General features: G+C 45.1%; 1 protein-coding gene across 2 annotated transcripts in view; it reads left to right on the plus strand.

The window, feature by feature from the left end:
- Nucleotides 1-22,869, plus strand: part of SLC1A2 (solute carrier family 1 (glial high affinity glutamate transporter), member 2) — a 101,717-nt gene that overhangs the window by 69,895 nt on the left and 8,953 nt on the right. For both annotated transcript variants that reach the window (XM_006756106.2, XM_006756105.2), the window contains exons 7-9: nucleotides 3,366-3,599; nucleotides 9,705-9,899; nucleotides 13,580-13,714. In XM_006756106.2, the coding sequence (XP_006756169.1) occupies nucleotides 3,366-3,599; nucleotides 9,705-9,899; nucleotides 13,580-13,714 (564 nt within the window). The remainder of the gene's footprint in view (nucleotides 1-3,365; nucleotides 3,600-9,704; nucleotides 9,900-13,579; nucleotides 13,715-22,869) is intronic.

Consider the following 22,869-nt stretch of genomic DNA (forward strand, 5'->3'; position numbering starts at 1 on the left):
GGCCTAGTATCTGCCCTGTGCCCGAAAGTCCTGAGTGAATTTAATGGGTTAAGACCCAACAGGCCTTGAATAAACTGAAGCTAAAGTAAATGGTTTCCAAAGGCTAACCAAGCAATATCTGCATTACCTCAGTTGCAGATCAGATTTTATTCTTTGAAACATTGGTTTCCAAGCTCGTCGGAATTACCTTGGGAACTTGTTTAAAATGTTAGTGTCCCAAGGCCAGCTCCAGGAAATGCTAACTCAGTAGGTATGTGATGGGCTTGGGGAATCCATGTTGGTACCAGGCACGCCAGGTGATTCTGAAGCAGGTGTCTGTGAAGGCACAGAGACACTGACTGAGCTCTGGGTATGTGGGGTGCTGTGAATGAGTTTGTGTTTGTGGACTAGAGAGCAGACCCTCAGGGAGGCATCTTGGTGGGAACCATAGGATGACAAGGACTGAGGGACAAAGTGGGCAGAGGAAAGAATGGATGATAAAACAGTATGGAAACGACTCCACAGGCCAGTCCTGGGTGAACTGATGACTTTGAAAGCAGTGCCCGGAGCCGAAGGTACAACCAGTCTAAGGGCTGTGAGCTCTGTAGTCATTTCCTTCTCATTTAAGAACTGGTCCAACAATTACCAGGCATCAGTTGGCTTCAGATCACTCACTGGAGCCCTCAGCTTCTCCGTGCGTGTTAGTTTATGGCTTTGACTGTTTGCTTCGGCTCAGAAGCTTCCAGTGGTGACCTTGGACCCCAGGCATTTGCCCTTTATTTTCCATGCAGGTCGTTTTCAATGAGATAATTCATTAATATGGAAACCCAAGAACTGAAAAGCGTCAGATTCTGAGTGGAGGCTTCAGCTACGTGTTTTAAAAACAGGTACAGGGAAGTAATGGCCCTAAAATGTGTCATAAAACAAAGACTCTTTCCTTGTCCTAATTAGTGCTCATTCTAGTTCCGGAGCTCAAGGTGTTGGGTCAACTAGAGCCCTGCTTGCCATATTTGTTTCTCCTAACACTGTACCTTTTGGCCTTTGAACACATTCCATTTATAGTGCGAACTCCTGTTTTTCCCAGAGAACGGAGCGCTCCGAGGCAACCTGTTGCCTCTCTAATCCATTTGGCTCTGGTTCAGGCGTGTTCTCCAGGGGACGCCGTAGCTGGTCTTGCTTGGCAAAGAGCCTTGAAAACACTTTCTCTCCAGTCTACAAATTGTCCCCAAGGAACAGGAAAATTGGATGGCACCCCAAACAGCTTGTATTTGTGTGTGTGTGTGTGAGTGTGTGTGTGTGTGTGTGTGTGTGTGTGGTTTTTAAAAGGTACATCTTTAAAAGGTGATGGGTGCTTTGGAAAGAATCTCTTGGTTTATGAAGATAAATGCTTGCTGGCTTTATGGGAAGGTACATTTTGCTCAGTTATTTAAAAGCAGGAAAATTGGATGGCACCCCAAACGGCTTGTATTTGTGTGTGTGTGTGTGTGTGTGTGTGTGTGTGTGTGTGTGTGTGTGGTTTTTAAAAGGTACATCTTTAAAAGGTGATGGGTGCTTTGGAAAGAATCTCTTGGTTTATGAAGATAAATGCTTGCTGGCTTTATGGGAAGGTACATTTTGCTCAGTTATTTAAAATCTCAGGGAACAAGGAGCTGGCCTCTGAGTTTCCCCCGCTGATCTATGAGCTGTTGTGACCACAGGCATGACAGTAAAATGGCGGGAAAGCCAGGGGTTTAAGGACATGACCCCCTGATGCCTGCGGAAGCAGCCCTCACACATGGTCAGCCTCCACCCCAGGGAAAGGAGAAGTGGGGTTACCGGTAGCAGCTCGTCAGGGAGGAGGGCAGTCGCTATGCTAAGGTCCTAACGAATTCAGTCAGTTACAAATCACCTCTTTCAGGAGAAGGTTCCTCTTGAGAAAATCTTCTGCTGGTAAAAACATCCACACTTGGGTGGCAGTAGCCTGTGAGATGTTTTAGAAAGCCTCAGTAACTCAGACTGGACTCAGTAAGCTGAGTGGGTGATGAGAGGACATAGGTGTGTTTAGGGAAACAGAACATATAAGGATTCCTGTGTCAGGCGTCAGAGAAGTAATGGTGCTGGCAGGGATGGGGGACGATGGTTGACAGTGCATACATGTGCGTGTTCACAATGTAATCCTCCCAGCAACCCCTGGAGGTTGGAGGAGTCTCTCTAAGCCTCGACGGGCACATCTGTAACATGGGAATGAGTCACTAAGCAAGGTCATGCAGCTGGTACGTGACTGGATGAGCCCCGTGTTTTATGTAATTGTGTATATGATTCTCTTCTATTCCTCACAGCTTTCCTTTAGCCTGGGAAGGGATTGCCCCAGGCACAATTACAAAAACAAAAACAAAACAAAACACACAAAAAACCCAACCTCCCGAATCTGGCATAGGTGCTCTCTCCCTTTTTTGGCTCCCTTACTCCGGTTGGGAGCCCCATCCCAGGATTTCATTTTCCTCAGAGACTTGCTCTCATAATTCTTAATAAGACAGCATCGTTTCCACAAACATTTCCTTCAGTCAGACGGTGTTCAAGCAAGTTCAAACTTCAACAGCCCCAAATTGGGCAAGAAAAAAGGGATGTTGCCAAACATGTGACAAATACACTTGAAATGAGAGAGAACATGATTAGCTTACTGAAGAGTGAGGACAACAATAAATTGTTCCCAAATGCTCTATAAAATAATGATGATGATGATGATGATGATGATGATGATGTTAAAATGAGCTTATATAGGATGCTTTGGTACAGGGTGAATTGTCTGCTTAATACTTGCAGACTTAGAAGTGATAAGCCACATTTCTCTCAAGGTACTGTTTGACTCATGATTTTCTTGTTCTGTGTTCCCTCTCTCTCTTTCTCCCTCTTAAATATATTTCCTATCTTCCAAGGTGAAAACAAAGCAAATTTACAAACACCAGTTCATAATTTGTCAAAACTCTAATGAGCTTTCTAAGAAACTCAAAATTTGTTCCCAAGTCTCAAGGCAGGAGCTGTGGAAAGACAACTCAAACAAGACTCACAAAGATGTAGCCTGTGGTCTCTCAATATTAAGATTGGTGCTTCCCTAAGAGATGGTAAAGCTTGTCTGTACTATTCCTAAAAAATTGCCTGAGCAACAAAGTTTGCTTTTGGATTTTTTATCAGAGCAGGAGCCACCAAGTCCATGTGCCAGATTTTAGATGATGCATTTAGTCTGAAGTAACATGTAGCGTCTACTGAGTCTCATGGCCCTTTTTCAGCAAAACTCTGAACAAATGCAAAGTTTACATCAGGGTGCAGCAACATAGGAAGGCCCAGATGTAAGTTCTGAATCCCATAATGATTTCTTCGGTGTTTTCTTTTCCTTTTATGTTTTTCAGGTACTCCCCGCTGGGTATTGCCTGCTTAATCTGTGGGAAGATCATTGCCATCAAGGACTTAGAAGTGGTTGCTCGGCAACTGGGGATGTACATGGTCACCGTGATTGTGGGCCTTATCATCCATGGGGGCATCTTTCTCCCCTTGATTTACTTTCTAGTGACCAGGAAAAACCCTTTCACCTTTTTTGCTGGCATTTTCCAAGCTTGGATCACTGCCCTGGGCACCGCTTCCAGGTAGAGAACCCAGAAATCACCTTTCTTTCTCTCTGCTAACTGTTTTACCCTCTTTGCCACTTCCTCATTTTTAAAATCTTTCCCAACCCAAAGTTCAATGAGAACACTTTTCATATATTATTAAGGTATTTTTTTTGAAAAAGGTGAACACTGTCTTTTGGACTCCTTCTAGTAACTTCTGAGCTTTCTGATGAACATTTTTGCTGTTAGGCAACCTGTGTTGGAAACATGACTTCACATGAAATTTACCAAATGAATGCATGCTATCTATATATATAAAAGCCTAAGTAACTGTTAAGACCAGTTGACCGGTTGCTATGATGATGCACTGACCGCCAGGGGACAGATGCCCAATGCAGGAGCTGCCCCCTGGTAGTCAGTGCCCTCCCACAGCCAACCTCCCATTACCAGCCAACCTTCCATGGCTGGCCAACCTCCCATGGTCCCTACCCCCAGGCTGGCCGGCCCCCATCGCCCCGATCACCAGCCAGGCCGAAGGACCCCACCCATGCATGAGTTGGTGCACCAGGCCTCTAGTTAATCTATAATGCCTAACTTGCCACATGTAGCATTTAGTTATTAGTTTTAAATGTTCTTCAAAAGGGTATAACAGGGTGTTGTTCTATTTAGGAAATTCTGCCACCTGTGATTTGAAAAAAATGCTATCACAAAATATCAGTCTATTGGAGTAATTTTTTTTTTCAAAAATAGAACGAGCTTTAGAGGATAAAGGGTATGCTGGGTAAGAGTTTTCACACAAACCAGAAGTCAGTCCAGTCTTTGACCTCTGTGTGAACCTTTAATGGACCTTTCTGCCACATTGATTTTGAGAAAATCGGGCTTGACATTGACTCGACATTCTTCTTCACTACCTAGTTCAACCACCTCAGAAGCCAATGAGGGCCCAAAGATACTCAGAGAAAACAATTTTTTTATATCATCTTGGACTGAATTTAACCAAAAAGAACAAACAAGCACAGATACATAAGACATGCTTGGTAATTTATTCTTTCAGTCTGCAGGAGTTGTTTGTATTTCCTTGGGTCACAAGCTAAGACTAAGGTCATAAAGCAGGTGGCAGGGAGGCCCAGCATTATCTCTGCAGCCATGTCGGCAGGCCGTTGTTGCAGATCCCGTGACCCCGCGCTGCCAGTGAGGTGGCGGCTCCCTGACACAGGGCGACTGAGCAGGCAGCCAGGTTTTCCTTAAGTGACCTAACAGGCACATCGTGGTGACTGTCTGGGAAGCCAAAGTACATTTCCATGTTGCAAATCAATGAGGATTCAGGACTAGCAGAATGTGGGGTTTCAGGAAAAATTATTTTCAGGAAAATCTGAAATCTACACAATCCTGGGCTCTAGGTTCTGCATCATTTTCTAAGGTGAAAGGAAACATTTCAAAATTTTCTTTTTCTTTTGGGGGCCTATACATTTCCTATGGCAATATATTTCTATCCATAAAGATCCTCTCTCTTTGGAGAAAAAGTAAATCTTTTTTTTTTCTCCTCCAAACACAAAAACAATTATGTTGAGTTTTATTTTTGCTTTCTGGTTTATGAGCATGGTATGTGCTCCTTGTGAAAAGTTCAGACAGTGAGTAAATTTTTGAAGAAGACAATGAATATCACTGAAAGGTTTAAGTGGTAGTGCGCAGGCAGGCTAAATAGCCATCTCAGACGGTGAATAAAGACAAATTAAATTTATTTAAGGAAAAGGGGATAGGGGAATGGGGCTATCCAAAGGGTATTGGGGTCATGACTGCAGCAGAAATATACTTAGGACAGTGAAACAAGGAAGGGCATAGGGGAAGTAACAGCAGAGCCTGGGCTGGGCTGCTTTAACTCACTGAGAAGTCAGAAAAAAGGGGGCCTTGGAGACAGGCTCAAGGGGTTAACCCAGGACAAGCTGCCACTGCCCATTGCTCCCCTGGTTGCAAGTCTCATGGGGTCCCTTAGAGGTTGGGGGATACGTGCCTGTGGGGAAAGGGGAAGGGAGGAGGGAATGGCATGGGCATGCTCCTTGGAGGGAGATCGCAAACTGGGTCCTTAGTCCTGAGCATGTGTATCTTTTTCTTGCAGGTGGGAATCTTAGGGGAGGTCTCAGGGGAGGGTCTAAATAGAATATTCATCAGCTTTCCAGATGCGCTCTTTCAGGGTCCAGGTCTCCCCTGGTTGGTCAGTGTCAGGGCAGGGGATCATATGTCAATGTAGCTGCTCCTGAGGCAGCCACAGTGTCACCTGTCTAGATGGGCCTGGAGCTGAAATACAACTGAGGCCTAGATGTTATCTTTAGGGAGGAAAAGGTCAAGGGTTCTAAACCGCCTGGCCAGTGATATGCTAGGGGAGCATAGGTTACTCTGGAGGCGAGGTTCTTGTTTGCCCAGTTTTGCCCCTTGGTAGGCATCCGGGGCTTTCTGCCCTGGTGAGTTTCTGTCCCTGGAGCATCGTCCTTGGTCCGCTCATGTCCCCAGTGATCCACCACCCAGTGATCATTGGAGACTGAAAGACCTTGATTTGTTTCCCAAATTCACCACTTACTGGCTGTGTGATCATTGGTGGTAGGTAACCTTTTAGTTAATCTTTACAGTTCCATAGCTTTCCAGTTCTTACTATACATAGATAGGTAGACTGCTATTTTCACTGGTCAATACATCATAAAAACTGCACCGATCATATAATATAGATCTCTCCACTATTTAAAAAACTGCATAACAGTACTCTGTATGTACCACACTACAACCCCCATTGATGTACATTTAAGGCATGTCTATTAAGCTGTACTGTGACAAGCATCTTTGTAACTGCATCTCCGCAAGGCTGTCCGATGACCCTCTCAGGATAAATTTCTAGAAGTGGAATGTCTGAGTGCAATGGTCAGCACGTTGGTGGCTTAAAACATATCACCAGATTGCTCGTCAGGGAAGTGTGTTAGCTGAAGTCCCACTACATGGGTGTGAGAGGATGCCTTTCACCGCCTACTCACCCGCACCGGCAGATATCAGTTACTTCAATGCTTTCCCATCTTATTGTGAAAAGTGATCTCATTGGACTTGCATTTCTTTGATTACGAGTGAGAGGAAGCATCTTTCTGTGTCCTTATTGACCATCCCGCCCTACCCACCCACCCCTCCCACTCTGTGAATTGTTTGTGATCTTAATTTCCTGTTGGGGTATTCATCCTTTCCTGATTGGTTTTCAACGCTCTTCATGTGTTAGAGGATTAACTCGTGTCAAATGTGACAAATAAGGTCTCCCTCAACTTTACATTTATCTTAAAATTTTACAATATTTTCTGCCAATAGAAATTTTTAATTTGTGTGTGGTTGGAGCGGTCAGGATTTTGCTTTCGTATTTAGAATTTCAGTTTGCTTAGGTACATCTGCACAAAAGATTATAAAACATTATATTTTGTTCCAATACATTTATGGTTTTGACCTTTAGACTGCTTCAAAAATATTACAATTATCCTTTCTTGGAATAACTAGACATTTAACCCAGTAGCTTTACAAGACAAGCTAAATCTTAAAGGTATGCTTGTATTGAAATCAGACAAATGCTTGGGTTATTTGACCAAAGCCACACAAATGTGAGGCCCTTTTCTCCTCCTTACCCTGTATTTCATTTGAAAAAAGAAAAAGAAACCAGTGTGGTTTTAATCTTCAGTTAAAATGTGGATGTGGAATTTTTTTTTTAAGAAAAAAACTTTTTAAGTCAACGTGACAGGAGTCACCTACTAAGAAGTATCTTTGCCATCATGGCCAGAGGGGAAAAAACAGAGCCGCAGGACAGCCAGCGAAATATCCTTCACCCCCTGGGACCTTGGACTGAGTGGGGATGTGGGGGTGCTGACCTGCTTTTCTCAGTGGACACAGAGGTCGGTGACAGGGAGGCGGACGGAGGGGGCATGGCCCGGGACACACCTCTCTGCCTCCCTCCAACGCCAGTGCACGCTGTTAAAATGAACCTGGGGAAAAACTCTCATGTATCTGATAGTTATTATTAGCAACATTCGAAGACTGTCATCAGCCATTGAGGCAGGAGGCCAAAAACAATGTCTGGATGTGGAAGGACAGGAAAGGGTTAAAATGCTCAGGAATCAGTGTGACTTGGTTGGGTATATATGGATTGTTAAGGCACAAAAACTGTCTAATATAGAAAGTGAGAATGTCTTCATGCTTTATCAGTATTTTCCCTAATCTGTTTAATTATCTAAGGACCCCTTGGATGACATTTTGGGAACATAGATGAAATAATACAAATTAACATATTCCAGTCCTCCCAAACATGCCCTTAGAGTCATACCATTGATAATCCTGGCTGCCAGCCATAGCTGGGCAGCCATTTCAGGTCAGTCGTGGTGTCCTGGCAACCCTTCGAAGGGGTCCCAGAAAGGGTGGAGTGGGGAAGGTGCAGGTAAGAAAGAGACCCTAACTTCTCATGAAAGCAGTGAGGACAGCAAGCCAGTACCATGACATCCCCACCTGTGAATGGAGCCAGACTCCATCTTCTCTCCCTGGGTTTATTTCTTCTCCCTACCTAAGACCAAGGAGGGGGCCTGAGACAGACCCCTCACCTGAAATCACAAAGAAGGTTCCAGTCAGATGACTCTGGCTTCTCTAGGTTGGTATTAGGAGCTTGTGGGTCAGTGGTTTGATAAGACGCAGGTGTAGGTGACCTGAGTTTTACAGCTTCCACTTCCTTGGTTCGGAGCGGGCCATGGAATCTGCATTTCAGGTAGGTTCTCTGAAGGTGATCGTCCTCTCCCACTCCCTGAGAAACTGAGCCCTCAGCAGGTGACTGTGAAGCTTGGCTGGAGCCCTAATTCTAAAGAGTAAAAGGAGGAACTATGACTAAGGATATAAATGCAGGAGAGAAACACACACACACACACACACACAAAATGAAACAAAAAAATACAAAACAAGAGAAGAGGCTCTGCTGACATGGCTCAGTGGCTGAGCATCAACCTATGAACCATGAGGTCACAGTTCAAATCCCTGTCAAGGCACATGCCTGGGGATGTGGGCAGATCCCAAGGTGAGGCATGCAGGAGGCAGCCAATCAATGATTCTCTCTCATCATTGATGTTCCTATCTCTCTACCCCTCTTTCTTCCTCTCTGAAATCAATAAAAACATATTGTAAGAAAGCACACGAGAGAATAGGCCACAAAGCAATATAGTGGAACTCTGAGTATTCTGCATTGCTTTTCATGTTACTTAAATTTTGAAGCCAGTCTACCTCCCCTCCCAGGCACCTCTACTCACATGGAAATAATATCCTGGCCTTCAGTAAACCTGATCCTACAGGTCTCTCATTTTAGAAGATGCATGACCTTGTCAGGCATTCTGACCTTAGAGCTGGGTCATGTGGTCACGAATCCCCGTGACGCCTGGGAGGAGTGGGGGTGAAGTCACTCCATAGTGGGTCTTTGATAGGCTACAAAGTACATGCTTCTCTGCCCTGTGTCGTTGGAGAGACTGTAGAGTTGGCCATTTATCAGGGAGTTGGAATGCCTGTGAGGGTCCCCAGAGAGTAGTTAGAAGCTTGGGTTCGGGCTGAATGGTGCTGAATGTGTTTGTCCAGCCTTTGCAAAATTAGCAGGCTCAGCTCAGGGCAGTTCCCAAGGGCTGTGCGCAACCCACGTAGTCATCTTGTTGGAATCAGTGCCTCTAACATGAAATTATGGGTCATTCAATAATTCCTCATTCCATTTCACAGTTGACAGCTGATTCTTTTCTGACTCCCCCCTCCCCCCCCCCCCCCAGCTTCCATTCTAACTAAAGGCTTCAGTATTAATCCAAGATGGAAATAGTGACCAAAGGAAAAAGAGAACTTGCAGCTCTGAGTTGATCTCAAAACCCTGGACCAACGAAAATATTTTGTTGCCAATTAGCATGTTAATAAGAGCGAATGTGAGCCTCCCAATTACTCGTTTTCAATTTGGCTCCAGACACTGCTTTTTTGCATGTCACGTTGCTCAACTGAAACAGAAGAACAAAAACGTGGTGGTGCCATTCCAGTTTCTTTGTTCTGCTTCTCCACAGTGGACCTAACCCTTCCCTCTCCCTCCTGTTCCCTCTCCTTCTCTCTCTCTCTCTCCCTCAGTGCTGGAACTTTGCCTGTCACCTTCCGTTGCCTGGAAGAAAACCTGGGGATTGACAAACGTGTGACCAGATTTGTCCTCCCGGTCGGAGCAACCATTAACATGGACGGTACAGCCCTGTATGAAGCAGTGGCTGCCATCTTTATTGCCCAAATGAATGGTGTTGTCCTGGATGGAGGCCAGATTGTGACCGTGAGGTGAGTGAGGTGGGTGGGGTGAAGCCCCAAAACAATCTTTTTACCTTGTCCCCTTCCACTCTAACTCCGTTTGACAGGGGCCACTTGAATGTCAGTTCTCCTGGCAGGAGAATGATGAAGGAAATAACACAGGAGAGGAATTATTGGCCGCCTCAGAGGGAAAAGATGTGGCAGGGGAGAAGCAGGCTCATACCAGTGCCTTCTGCTGGTGCTGGGCATGAGACTGCCGTGGAAACTTGATATTATTTGAACTTTAACAACCCTGTGATGTCGCCAGGCAGTTATTCTTATGCTCGTACACATAGACGAGGAGGTGCAGGCTTCGAGGGGCTTGGACGTTTGTCCAAGGCTACGTCATTAGTAATGACCTAGCAGGGCTGTGTCTGGGGCCAACGTTATCTAACTCTGGATCCAGTTTGTCTCTCATTAAAATATGCTCCCTTCAGCATTCCAGGTGGTGATGGCTGGAATGATGAAATTCTGCAAGGAAGAGATTCCTCAATACCACATAAAACATTTTATTACAAATAAATAGCAAGTAGTTTTGTCTTGAATAAAGCTATTGTTACCATATGTATCATTTAAAAAATTTAGAAAGAACACTTTCCCAAGAGATCAGGAAAAACAGATGGCTTCTCCATAAACTTAAAGATCACACCTGCTTGCCTATATTAATTTATCCAATTCTCACAACCACCCTGTCAGCTTAGGGGGCTATAATAAAATACCATAGACTAGATGACTAAACAATAGAATTTATTTCTCATAGTTCTTGGGTCTGGAAGTCCAAGATCAAGGTGCTGGCAAATTCAGCTCCTGATGAATGCCCTCTTCCTGGCTTGCATATGACCTTCTCCTCGCTGTTTTTGCCGACATGGTCTGTCCTCATGTGTGGACAGAAATAGCTGACCTCTTAAGTTTCCTCTTATAAAGGCACTAATTTCATCATAAGGGCTCCACCCTCATGACCTGATTACCTCCCCAAAGCCCATCACGTTGGAGAGTGGGGCTTCAACAAATGAATTTTGGGGAGATATAACTCAGTTCATAGCAGTACTATACAGGAGCCTCAGTTTCCTCATCTGTATAGTGGGAACAATAATCACGTAGTCTAGAGAGGTTGAGAGCATTGTGCCTTGTACATAGTCACCTGTCAATAAATGTTAGCTACCGGTATTATTACTGTTACTGATACTAAATGAAATATAATACTCCTAGAACATGAAAGAAAATATGACAGCGACATAGTGAGGGAAGGCATGCTTCAGGTCAGAGTATCAGGCCTTTTAAATCATGTCCTAACTGCATGTGAGACTGCCAGCCTCCCTTGTTTTAAAACTTAAAGATGAAAAGGGTGCCTTAGTGAAGCCCCTTCTTTTGGAGCCAAGCAAAGATGATTTCTGGTCCCTAAGTTCCTGGCCTTGAAGACAACCACACCGCCCATCAAGTTCACACCATTAAATGAGAACTTAGAGATGGGAGAATGGACCAGTGGCCAAGTGGTTGGGATTCATTAACTCAGAGTTTTTAATGTGGGGAGAATCAAGGGACAGCAGGTATAGCATGGCATTGGAGACGGCGAGTGTTCAAATCCCAGCAGACCATGTTTGAGCTGTGGGACCCTATGTTTCTCCACCCACTGATCCATGATTTCCTGCTGGAGAGCAAGTACAACCATATGAACCTTGCAGAGCTATCTTGGGGTTCTGCTAATGTGTGTAAGTACCTTGCACAGCATCCCAGAACTAGCCCTAGAGATGTGAGCCAGGGAGAGGAAGGACAGGAAAAGGGACAAAGGAATGGAAGAGAGCTCACTGCTCAGGGAGCTTCTGCAGGACTTAGAATTGCACGGACACTCAGCCCATAAGGACATGATTGGGGTGGAGGAACTGAGGGAGACCCAGCTGCCAGGAAGTGTTCTCTTTGTAGAATTTGTCACACACAACCAAGCGGTAACCAGACAATGTGGCCATAGTGCACAGGCATGTGTAAGAGTGACTCATAACAGAAGCAGCTGGGGTTGTAAAGTACATGGCTGAGGCCAAGATGGTTGGAACTTGGGGAGTTCCCCTTCCCTGGTGCTTTATCCGTGCCAGGGAAGTGGCTGAGAATTCCCACCTTCCAGCTCTTGGGGTTTAAGGGAAGTTTTCATTGCAAAGCAGCCTCACCCTGTGGAGATTTCCCAATAAGAATAATACTGGACATTTATTGGGGGGCGGGGGGGGGGTTACAATGTGCCTGGTATCTTCTATGTGCTTTTTATTTATTAGCTCCTGAGAACCCCGTGCGTGAGACCCCATGATTATCTCCTTCTCTCAAATAAGGAAATCAAAACACAAAGCGTTTCAGTTGCCTAAAGTCATGTGGTGAATAAGTGGCAGAGCTGGGATTTGAACCCAGGTCGTTCAACTCCAGAACCTTCAATGATGATCACAGCACATTGCTACTTCCTGGGACCCAGATGGGTCCAGGGAAAATGGAGTTCCCTAAACCCTAACACCAACACCCTATTGGTGGGGCAGGGAAGAGCACAGATGAGTTCTGTAGATCCCTCCAAGGGAAGGTGTCTTTACTGTAACAGGCCTAAGTGTGGAAGGAGGACCATATGGAAGGATAAGGCTTACCACAAAATGTCCCAGGGCTTTCCTTTCCTCATATGTGAGATTAGATAAATTCAGGTCCCTCCCAACTGGAAGACCCCAGGATTCTGTGCTTGGTTACACTCATGGTCTAGACTTGGTTACCGCAGTTTAGGAGCCTGGCGGAGCTCCTCTGGAAACTCTAGAATGTTATTACTGCAAAGAAATCAGCCCCCCTTTCTTTCCAGCACCCACATAAGCAAGTTGGGAATCTGTATTTTCAGAAGCATCCTTCCATTTAGAAATGACAGCTTTTATAAATGGCATCTAGGAAGGAGGAGACAAAGTCACTACCCTTTGCTGGACCGCAGAGGCCCCTGGTGTCTCCACAGGGAGCATGAAGCCTAGATTAACCCCTCTTCCAGAGATAACTTCAAAATGATGCTGGGCGTGCCCTTGGCATTGCTTGGAAAGCAAATGCGAGATGCCTCAAAAAGAAACCTTCCGTTATTTCATTATCATTTCTTGGCACCCTCTGTCCAAATGATGGATTTTCCAGTCCATGATGAACTGTCCAGGCATCTGAAGCCTAAAGTCATTTGGAATCTGTTGATTTGTTCCCCCGATGTCCACTGGGTCTGGATATTTGTTATTCTGAGTTCTCATGTTAACATTGGCAATGGTCTTCTCAGATTCTTGTCATGTAGTCCAGAAGTCTCTGGTGCTCACACAGACATAAAGTCGTAAGCAGAATGCAGTGGTCTTCCTGTGGGAGCATTAAAGTGACTTGTTTTTCTTCTTTAATATTTCCTTACCTGATTTTAGAGCCACGCTTATTTTATTTTAACCTGTGATAGACTAGGCTACTTGAATATCATGATGGGGATAAGGCTCCCACCCATGAATTTATAAGTTTCCATTGCAGTTAAGCAGAATCTAAATAGACCCCAATTCCTGGGTCTTGGAATTCTAGATTTTGCTATTTCTTGGGAAGAAAAGGGAATTTATGATTGCAAGGAACATGAAAGCTTAAAATTGCCAAAGATGGTTTTGCCAAGGCCATTTTCTCCTCCCGTGACCTGACCTTTTCTGTTCTCACAGCCTCACGGCCACACTGGCAAGCGTCGGCGCAGCCAGTATCCCCAGCGCTGGGCTGGTCACCATGCTCCTCATTCTGACAGCCGTGGGCCTGCCAACGGAGGACATCAGCCTGCTGGTGGCTGTGGACTGGCTGCTGTAAGTGTTTGCACACGGGGCTCTTCTGGGGACGTGAATACTGCCTCCAGGGGTGAACTAGATGCAAGGTTGGAGCCAAGAGCTTATCTGATCCTTTTTGCAACTCCCTCACTTCCCCCCACCCCCGCCCCCTCTAACATTTACTGAGTGCTGATTTGGAAACCAAAGGAGAAAAAAAAGATTGAATCTTTGAGGGCCTCACAGTCTAGTGGAGGAATCAGATAGAAATTATAATGCAAGGATAGAAGCTTAGCAATAAGTAACCAACTACTACTGCACGCAAAGAATCTCAACCCATAATGGCGAGTGAATGAAACACAAAGGAGTATATACTATATGGTTCCATTTAGATGACGCTGTATGAAAGGCATTATAATACCTTGCAATAGAAAGGGATCCGTGGTTGCCTGAGCCCAGGGGTAGGGGCTAGAGGATTAATTGGGAAGTTGGCCCAAGGAAATCTTTAGGAGTAACAGACTGTTCCATATGCATAGGTGTGTATAGGTGTCAACCTTTGTCAAACAATGCCTTGAAAATTTACATGTATCGTATGTGAATTACTCTTCAATAGAGTTATTAAAAGGATAGTGACAGAGGCACCATCCCAGTCTAGGATGGGAAGGCAGAGTAGAGAGATCAGGAAACAATGAGCATGGCTACTGAACTTCAGTGCTCACTATATGCCAGCTACTCAACTGAGCACTTGACATCTTCCTCTGACAACTGAAAGTTTGGTGGTATTACTCCCCAATTTTAGATGAGGAAGCTGAGGTTTAGGGTGGTAATGTGACCTGGAAATGAACAGAGATTTGACCCTAGGGCTGCTTGGTTTTGGAAGCCACCACATTCATAATTATGACCATATTTAAGTTTATAATGGCAGTCATAGTTGAGCTGAATCTCAACTAGTAGGTAGAAGTTGCCCAGGTAGATGGAAGGGGAAACAGGACATTCCAATCAGGGCAGCCCATACAAAGGCCCTGAGGCATTGTGGGGGCCAGTGAGTGGTTTAGTATTGTTGGAACACAAGGTGTGAGGCAGGAAGTGCCAAAAGGTCAGGCAAGATGGACATCCTGAAAGGCCACGGCGAGAAGCTTGAACTTGACTGCACACATAGTCCAACACCTTTCTCAGTGAAGGACATTTTCCTAGTGTAGGGCATGCCCTCCACATTCACAAAGGTGGGCCAGTCTAGCCAGATGGTCCCCAATAAGGAGATTGTAATCAATCCTTGCTAAGCAGGTGCCTCCTGACCAGCCTTGGAGCTGTATGACAGGGGCTGGTTGGTGCCATTGACTTCAATGTCAGGGGCACAGAGTGGCAAGGGCTGGCTAGAGTCCGTGGCTAAAGTACACATTTTAATAACTGCTCCACATGCCAGTGGCAGTTCTTCTGACATGACTGGAATTGATTTTAAAAGCCAGAAGCCACATTTTATGGACTTGAGCTTCCTGGTGCTAAAATAAATTCCTCCCTGTGATATTTTAAAGAGAGAACCATGCCCGTGGGTGAAAGGACGAAGGGCATCGGGGAGGACTAGAAGATAGCCTGGTCTCTCCATAAAACTTGCCTGCATGGAGGTTTAGGTTAAAATGAGAAGTGGCTTCCTGGACATATTCTCCTTAACTCAGGAGATTTGTAAGGAAATCTTACATGACTCTTCCTGACTCATTCTTTTGTCACCAGAGAAATTCTCTGGAAATGCCTTTAGCGGGAAGGTAAAGAGCATGTGAAATTAACTCTTATCTGTGTCTGCCCATCTCTCTCAGGTGGTGGTGATGGGGAGGGGCCTCATGCTAGCTTGGTTGTTCTTCAAGCCCTGTCACAACCCCTTTCTTATGACATTTGCAGACAAGGCAGCCATGGGCAGCTGAGGTCTGGTGGTGGGGTATAGCTGGAAGGACTAAGGGAGAATAGGATTGAAGGAGACAAAGGAGTGGGGTAGGATTTGGGGAGAAAGACAAAGGGAAAATAACAACATTGGCAATGGTTTGGGGACAGAGCACACAGTAGGTGTTTAATAAATGCAACCACAGAATTGCTGCGCACATAACAACCAGGGCCCTTTCTACACAAAAGCAAAGACAGAGTGAGTTATTAAAATCTCATCTAGTTCTCCTGTGACTTTGTTTACTTAGTCCTTCACCTCTTTGTCCCTTGAGCCTCTCAAACCTGTGTTGTCATCACGTACCCCTTGCTTACTGTGATGACATTGCCTAGTATTTTCTTGAGCTTATTTCTGAGGCCCCAAATTCACTGTTAGAGATTCATCTTTTAAAAATTATTCTTATAGAACCTGCCTCCCCCCCATTATAATGCAAATGCTTTTGACTAGGGGAAGAATGCACTAATGTTATCCAGGAATGAAAAAAAGGAACTTGTATTTGTGGGTACCACAGCGTTTTTCACATCTGTTGACAATTAATTTCTAAAGAGCCCTAGTGTGTATTTCTCAGAGGCAACCAGGAATCAGAAGGGTCAGGTCTCTCGCCTGAGGCACAGGCAAGCTTGTGTGGCCAGGTCAGGGCCCTGCACCCCAGCCCACACAGCATCCTAGTTAGTACCAAGCAGGTCTAACCGTGGGAAGCTGAGTTGGAGAGGTCCAGAGTTGGAAAAGTTGGAGGAGACAGACCGATTAGGGTCATGGCTGGTTCTACATGCTAACCAGAGGATTTTTTTGTTTGACCTGTTTTTTTTCCTCTTCCAAGGATTAAAACAAACAAAACAAAACAACACAAAAAGCCTAAGTAGGGACAAATGGGGTACAATCAAGGTCTCAGCCACTTTTAGAATTCAAGTTCTCTCGTCCCAGGAGGTCAGCCATTGTGGGCCTGGGCTTCTTGGCAGTCAAGCCTGTTGGATAAGACTCAGATCATGAACCATCCAAGATCCTGCCTACTTTTGACCTAAATGCTAGCGAATGGAAAAGGAGGGCTGGGTCCTCCCAGATCACCCCACAGGTGCTCGCATGCTCACACTTGCATAGAGAGTGGGGCGTCCTCACTCCAGGGTTGAAATGCACTAGCAGAAGGGAGTTGGCTGAATAACAACAACAATGATGACACGTTGGGATTAACTATATTGATGACACTAAATTTGGTCCCAGGCTGGGCTGGAAAGGAACGAGGAAATGAAGAGCTGTCCTCAAGTTCTGGGGTCTGCTCTCTGGTGATCAGGGGAAGAGAAGCAAAGAGACAGGTGCCCGGGGTCTGAGCTCTACACTTACTCTCTGGACTTTGGGCAGGTTGCTTACTCTCTGGACCTCATCATCTGTATAGGGAACAATGACTTATCACTTCGAAAGCAGAGTCTTGGACCCAGTGCCCTTAAGTGTCCTTCTAGTTGTAAGACTCGGACTAGGATTCTGCAGGTGATGGATGTTTGTATACAAAAAAAAAGCATGAATGTTCCTTTTAAGAAGAGAAGAAAAAGGAAGGGTAGAGGATCCTGGGAAAATGTGCATAGGGGTCTGTGCGTAGGTAGGTCAGACCTGCTTTGAATTAGTAATGGAGCCGCATTCTTTCCCAGCAGCAAGAGAAGTTCCGGAAACACGCTCTTAGTCATGGGCTCCATGGCTGTTGGGTGCCCGTTAGAGCGTGAGTGGCGCAGGGGGATGAGTTGAGATCGGGGGCGGCTGCTCATTTCCGGGGTAGAGTGGGATGTTTGTTCCTCTAGGCAAGAATGATAAGCTTTCATAACTCTAGCAATTTTTCAATTTAAAACCAAACAAAGCCTGCAGTGACATTTAATGTGCCACGCTGTTTGCCAACTGCTGGAGACCAGCCACCTCATCACTGTCCGCCAAGCCCTGGGCACTTTCCAAAGGGCAGGCTAGCTGCTCTGTAAATGTCATGGTGAAAACCAAGATTCTGGGCCCCCAAAAGTGCCCGAGCCCTAGGAACGCCGGATGGGCAGGGCTGGCAAAACTAGAGTTCCAGGAAACTGGAACTTCCCCAGAGTCCAGGAAACTCTTTGTGTTGGGAATCCTTGGCAGGTATTTTTCAGCGACCTGGCTGATACCCCTCTCACTGTGAGGAGACAGGATGGAGTGAAAACTGGGAGCCTGTACCAGGGAGAAGGGATAAATACCTGGGTCTGGCCACAGGTGGGAAAAGAAAAGCCACAGTAAAGTGAAAGCTGAGGGAATAATGGCCCATTTATCACATGAGACTGCTGGTGAGGTCATTTCCGGGGACACCTTTACTAGTTTGGATATAGTTGAGATGGCTTTTATACGGAAGGCCTTAAAGGGCCTCCACCCTGCAGGGGATACTGTGACTCAGCCCTGTTAGCATCCCTCCCTGGAAGAGATAGAGCAATGATTCCCAAACTTGAGCACGCACCAATCTCTCCTGGAGATTCAGAAGGTCAGGGGTGGGAGTGGGAGGGACCAAGAATGGGCATTGATAACAAGTTCTCAGGTAATGCTGATGATACTGTCCAGGACCTCACTTCCAGAAGCAATGGTCTAGAGACAGGGAAGGGGAGCAGGAGTTCTCGATTATGCGTAGTCAAGCATCTCTTTTCTGAGCACCTGTTGACAGAGTTGACAGTTCACGCATCCAAACAATGAAAACTGATGGGAGGGACGCAGACAGCTAGCTAATTTTTAGTGAGTGCTCCTTAAGTGTTAGACATTGTTCTAAGCGCTTTACATGGACTCCTTTAAAAGTCAAAGCAAGTTTTGAAGCAGCTAATAGTATTGTGCCTATTTTACAGGTGAGCAAACTGAGGCTCAGAGAGAAGTAACCTATCCCAGTTTAGTGGATATTAAATGACTAAACTGGAGTTCAAACCCAGATGATCAGGCTGTTGTTCCTTGGGGGTTCCAGGCCTGTCAATTTGGGTTCTCACTTCTTATTCTGATACATGCGCACAATCTCTCTCTCTCTCTCTCTCTCTCTCTCTCTCTCTCACACACACACACACACACACACACACACACACACAAACACACATGTCTGGTGGAAAAGAAAAGCTATTCTTACATTCACCATATCTCTGAACATTCCAAGGGCTTAGGTTGAAGTCTTTTGCTCATTTTTTCCCCTTCATCTTACCTCATCTCTAGTCTTTGTCAACCTCTGCATGGACTGCGACCCTTTTCTACTTAGTCCTTCCCTCCTCTGACAAACTGTCCTTGATTCAATGCAGCATAATTGCAGATCAGGGCAGTAGGGTGATTGTTCTGCACAGCAAAATCATTCTTTAATGTTTCACCAGAGAAATACATGCTCATGGAAAAACAAGGGGAGGGGAAAATCTCCAAAGAGTTATAAAATGAAAAAGGAAAAAAATCTCCTTCACCTACAATTGGATCATGAAGGAGAGCAGGACAGGCCAACCTGAAATGTTCCAATTGGCACGTGGATTATTTTTAGTTGAAGGCAATCAAGACCCAGCAGATTTAGGCAAAACTTTTTACCTCCCCCTGAACTGCTGAAAGAATTTAGAAAGGGGGCCTGTACCAGGAAGAGAGCTCTTACCAGAGATAACTTTTTTTTATCTAAGAGACTAATCTGTGTGGCAGGGCAAACATCTGTTTACCAAACATCTGTTCTTCTCATCTTCCTGTGAATTCCCTTCCTTCCCTTTGAAACTCCAGCCCCAGCCCTTACCCGTAGCTCAGGATGGTATATGAGCCTCGTTGCTTGACTGCTGGGAGTCTCATATTTTTATGGGGCTCCCATATGTACAAAATTAAACTTGTTTTCTTCCTGCTCATCTGTTTTATGTTCATTTAATCATTAGACCAGCGAGGAACCTAGAAGGGAAGGAGGGACAGTTTTTCCACCCCTATAATCTCAAGCCTTGTTTCTCTGAAGTAATCACTGTTAATAATTTTAGGTAGCACAAAAAAGTAAAAGTTTAATATTAGGCATCCCTTTTCTTAAAAAAGAAAATCCTTCAGCATTCCCCACCCCTAGGAATCTCTCCCTACATTCCCCTGGGAATCTCTCCTACTCATGTGTAGTGCCAGCCTCAGTCTCTCCCCATCGTGCTGGACCTCCTTGCCCTCTGTCTGCACATCTTTCCCCAGCTCTCAGGACACTGCTCTGATTTCCATAGGTGAGGTCATTTGGCTCTCTGTCTCTCCCTCTTCTTTGTAGATCTTTCCCAGAGTCCTAACTTTTCCCCACCAAAACATCCAACTGATGTTTACTAAAAAACAGTTATTTTTCTAGACTTAATCTGCCCTCTTAAACTAACAATCCATCCCCCCGCCACCCAGCCTCTTTCACACACCTGCCTATCCCCTTCCCCCGAACCTGCCCATGTCTTAAAGAGATAAAACATGGTACCAGCCCTCAAAGAACTTACAGTTTAGTAATGGGGACAGATACAGTCAAAAAATCCCAACAGAATGTACTAAATGTAAACAAAGAAATGTATAAGACTTGGTGGAAGAATAAAAGAGGAAAAGATACTCCCCTTATTAGTTGGAATAATGATGATGATGATGATGATGATGATGATGATGATGATGATGATAATGATGCTAATAATAAAAATAATAAACAATGATGACAATGAGCAGCCAGGGTTGAGGACTGCGTTTGTGTCAGGCGCCGTGCCAGGTCTTTTAGATGCAGAGTTTGGCAGAGGACCTCTCAGATGACAAGCAGTTAGTTATTTTCCTCTCAACAGGCCTGGAGGTGGGATTACTTTCTCTGTTTTTCAAAGGACGAAGCTGAGCGGGAAAGGCTAAGTAACTTGTCCTGCCGGAGCCGGGATGGCAATCCCGGCTTGAATCCAAATCCACACTCAGCCAGTGCTTCTGTGGGCTCTCCTTCCCTTCCCAAACTCAAGTGGCTTAAGCCCTTGGATTCCCAGAATTGTGCCAGCCTTCTCAGCTCTGGAGCCTCAGGTGACCCCTCTGTCACACTGGGCACCCTGCCTTCTGAGAGGCAGGCACGATGGCTTGTTTATATGAATGTTAAGTTGAATCATATGAAACATTACAGGACTTATAGAAATGGCAATTTCATATGGTTTGACCCAATAGAAGGAAGCAGGTGAATATTGGGTGACTTTGCGTCCCCGACTCTGTTCTTCTGTGAGAAGCAGGACTTTCAGACAAGTCCATGTCCTCTTGCCAGAGGATTTAGATCAAGAGATAGACAGGAGAGACAGACACCTTGGCTTTTCTTCCAGGGAGCCAGACCCAGGGCCTCAGCGTGAAGCAGGTTATTCAAATCCCTCTCTTGGCTTTGGTTTCTGGTGGCTCCAAAAGCTGTGTCATCTGCCGTGAATCCAATCCAATAAAACATTCTGCTTTCATCTCTCCTCCTTCTCACAGTCCTGACACAGCATCCAGACCCAAGGATAGTGTCAAATGCTCTAAAATTCTCTTTACCAAGTAGCCTAAAAGCTCCTGGGGTCAGCAGGGTTTCCTAAATGCTCAGAGCAGGTTGCAAGAGAAAATGAAAGTATTGGCCTGTGAAGGAATTTTCCACATGTGAACCATAAACTCCCATATCCTGCTTTTGGCCAGAGTCGGACTTCCCCAGAGTTGGCCAGATATTCCCCTGGTGGCCTTGAAGATAAAGCAAAAATTCTTTTTATCTTCCGTATCCCTCCATCTACCATTCCTTCTCTTCACCTTCTCAGCCATCTTCCTGAATATGTTGGTTATCTGTAATGTCTTCCTCACCTCTTGGACAATGTACCACCTATGGGGAGTTGAATTCTCTCTCTGCCTCTGTGTTGAAGGTGCCCTTGCCTGTCAATACTTGCCTCTGGGTTGCTACAACCAAGAGACACTTCTTTTTCTTATGTTACCTGAGCTTTAGGTAGTAGTGGGCATTGTCCATCACACCCTTATTTTGAAACAAGATTCCCCCAAACTCTTCTACTTTCCTTTCACCTTTGCTGACTCTTGTTCCTTCACACATTCCTTAAGTGTTGTCTGCTCTTGTCACTCTACATTCTCTCCAAGGATTAAACTAAACATGCCCTTGGCATCCACCCATGGCCGCTCTAGGAGTTGACTTCTTATTCATTACCTGCAGCTCACATGTCCCTTTTGATCTTTAGTCCACACTCCAAACCATTTGTGGGCCATCTCCCCTCTGCTGGGTCAAGGCCCTCACACTCATTATGACACCAGAATCTTTCCCACCCCAATCAATTATGACCCATAAATATGGTAGCACTGTCCACTGGGAATCCTTGACTCTTTTCTTCTCTATAACCAATCAATTCTCAAGTCCTGTAATTCTGTCTCCTAAATCTCAGATTCATCTTTCTTCATATCCACCACCTCTTCACGAAGTGGACTTTGCTCTGTCTTGTCCTTCATCAGTCCATGCTTCAGAATGGAACATTGGTGATCTTTCTCTTCAATGGCTTCTCATTACCCTTGGGATAAAGTTGTAACTCCTAAACTGGGCTGATTAAGCCTTACATGATTTGGTCAGTTCTTACTTTCTGCCTCTCATTAGACATCCTGAATGCTCCAGAGTGCTTTTACTGCCTGGATTTCACATGTATTATTTCTCTCTTCTGTGTAGCTCATTGTCTCAGCTCCTATCTCCCCCTGAAAACATGAAGAAAGATGGAGTCTTGAGGTCATTCACAAAATCAGGCACTTGTAGAGATTGCTAAGAAGCCCCAATATAAGGGTATGAGGGGAAAAAAATACCTGATAGTAGTTAAGAAAAAGCATGGACCTGGAGGCAGACTAACTTGGATTCAAATACCAGCTTTTTCCCTGACCTGGACTAAGATATCTCACCACAATCTTTACTGAAAATCCTTCATCCTTCCTTCCCCAGCCCCACCCGTGTGTGTGTGTGTGTGTGTGTGTGTGTGTGTGTGTGTGTGTGTGGTTTTCCAGCATTCTTCTCTCTAGGATTTTTTTTTTGACTTTACATCCCCAATTTGTAATTCTTTTTTTTTAGTTTTATTGCTTAAAGTATTACAAAGGTTATTACATATGTTTTTACTTTTTTCTTACTAAGAACAGAAAACGTATCTGACTCATTCACATTATTTCCTATGACTTTTACCATTGGTTATATGCATGCATGTAAGTTCTTTTTGATCTCTTACCCCACCCCATTCTGCCCCCCTACCCTCCCTGGCCTTCTGTTTGCAGTTTGACAGTCTGTTTGAGGCAGCTCTGCTTCTGTATCTATTTTTGTTCATAAGTT

The sequence above is a fragment of the Myotis davidii genome, unplaced genomic scaffold, assembly GCF_000327345.1.
Source record: "Myotis davidii unplaced genomic scaffold, ASM32734v1 scaffold94, whole genome shotgun sequence".
NCBI classification, from domain to species: domain Eukaryota; kingdom Metazoa; phylum Chordata; class Mammalia; order Chiroptera; family Vespertilionidae; genus Myotis; species Myotis davidii.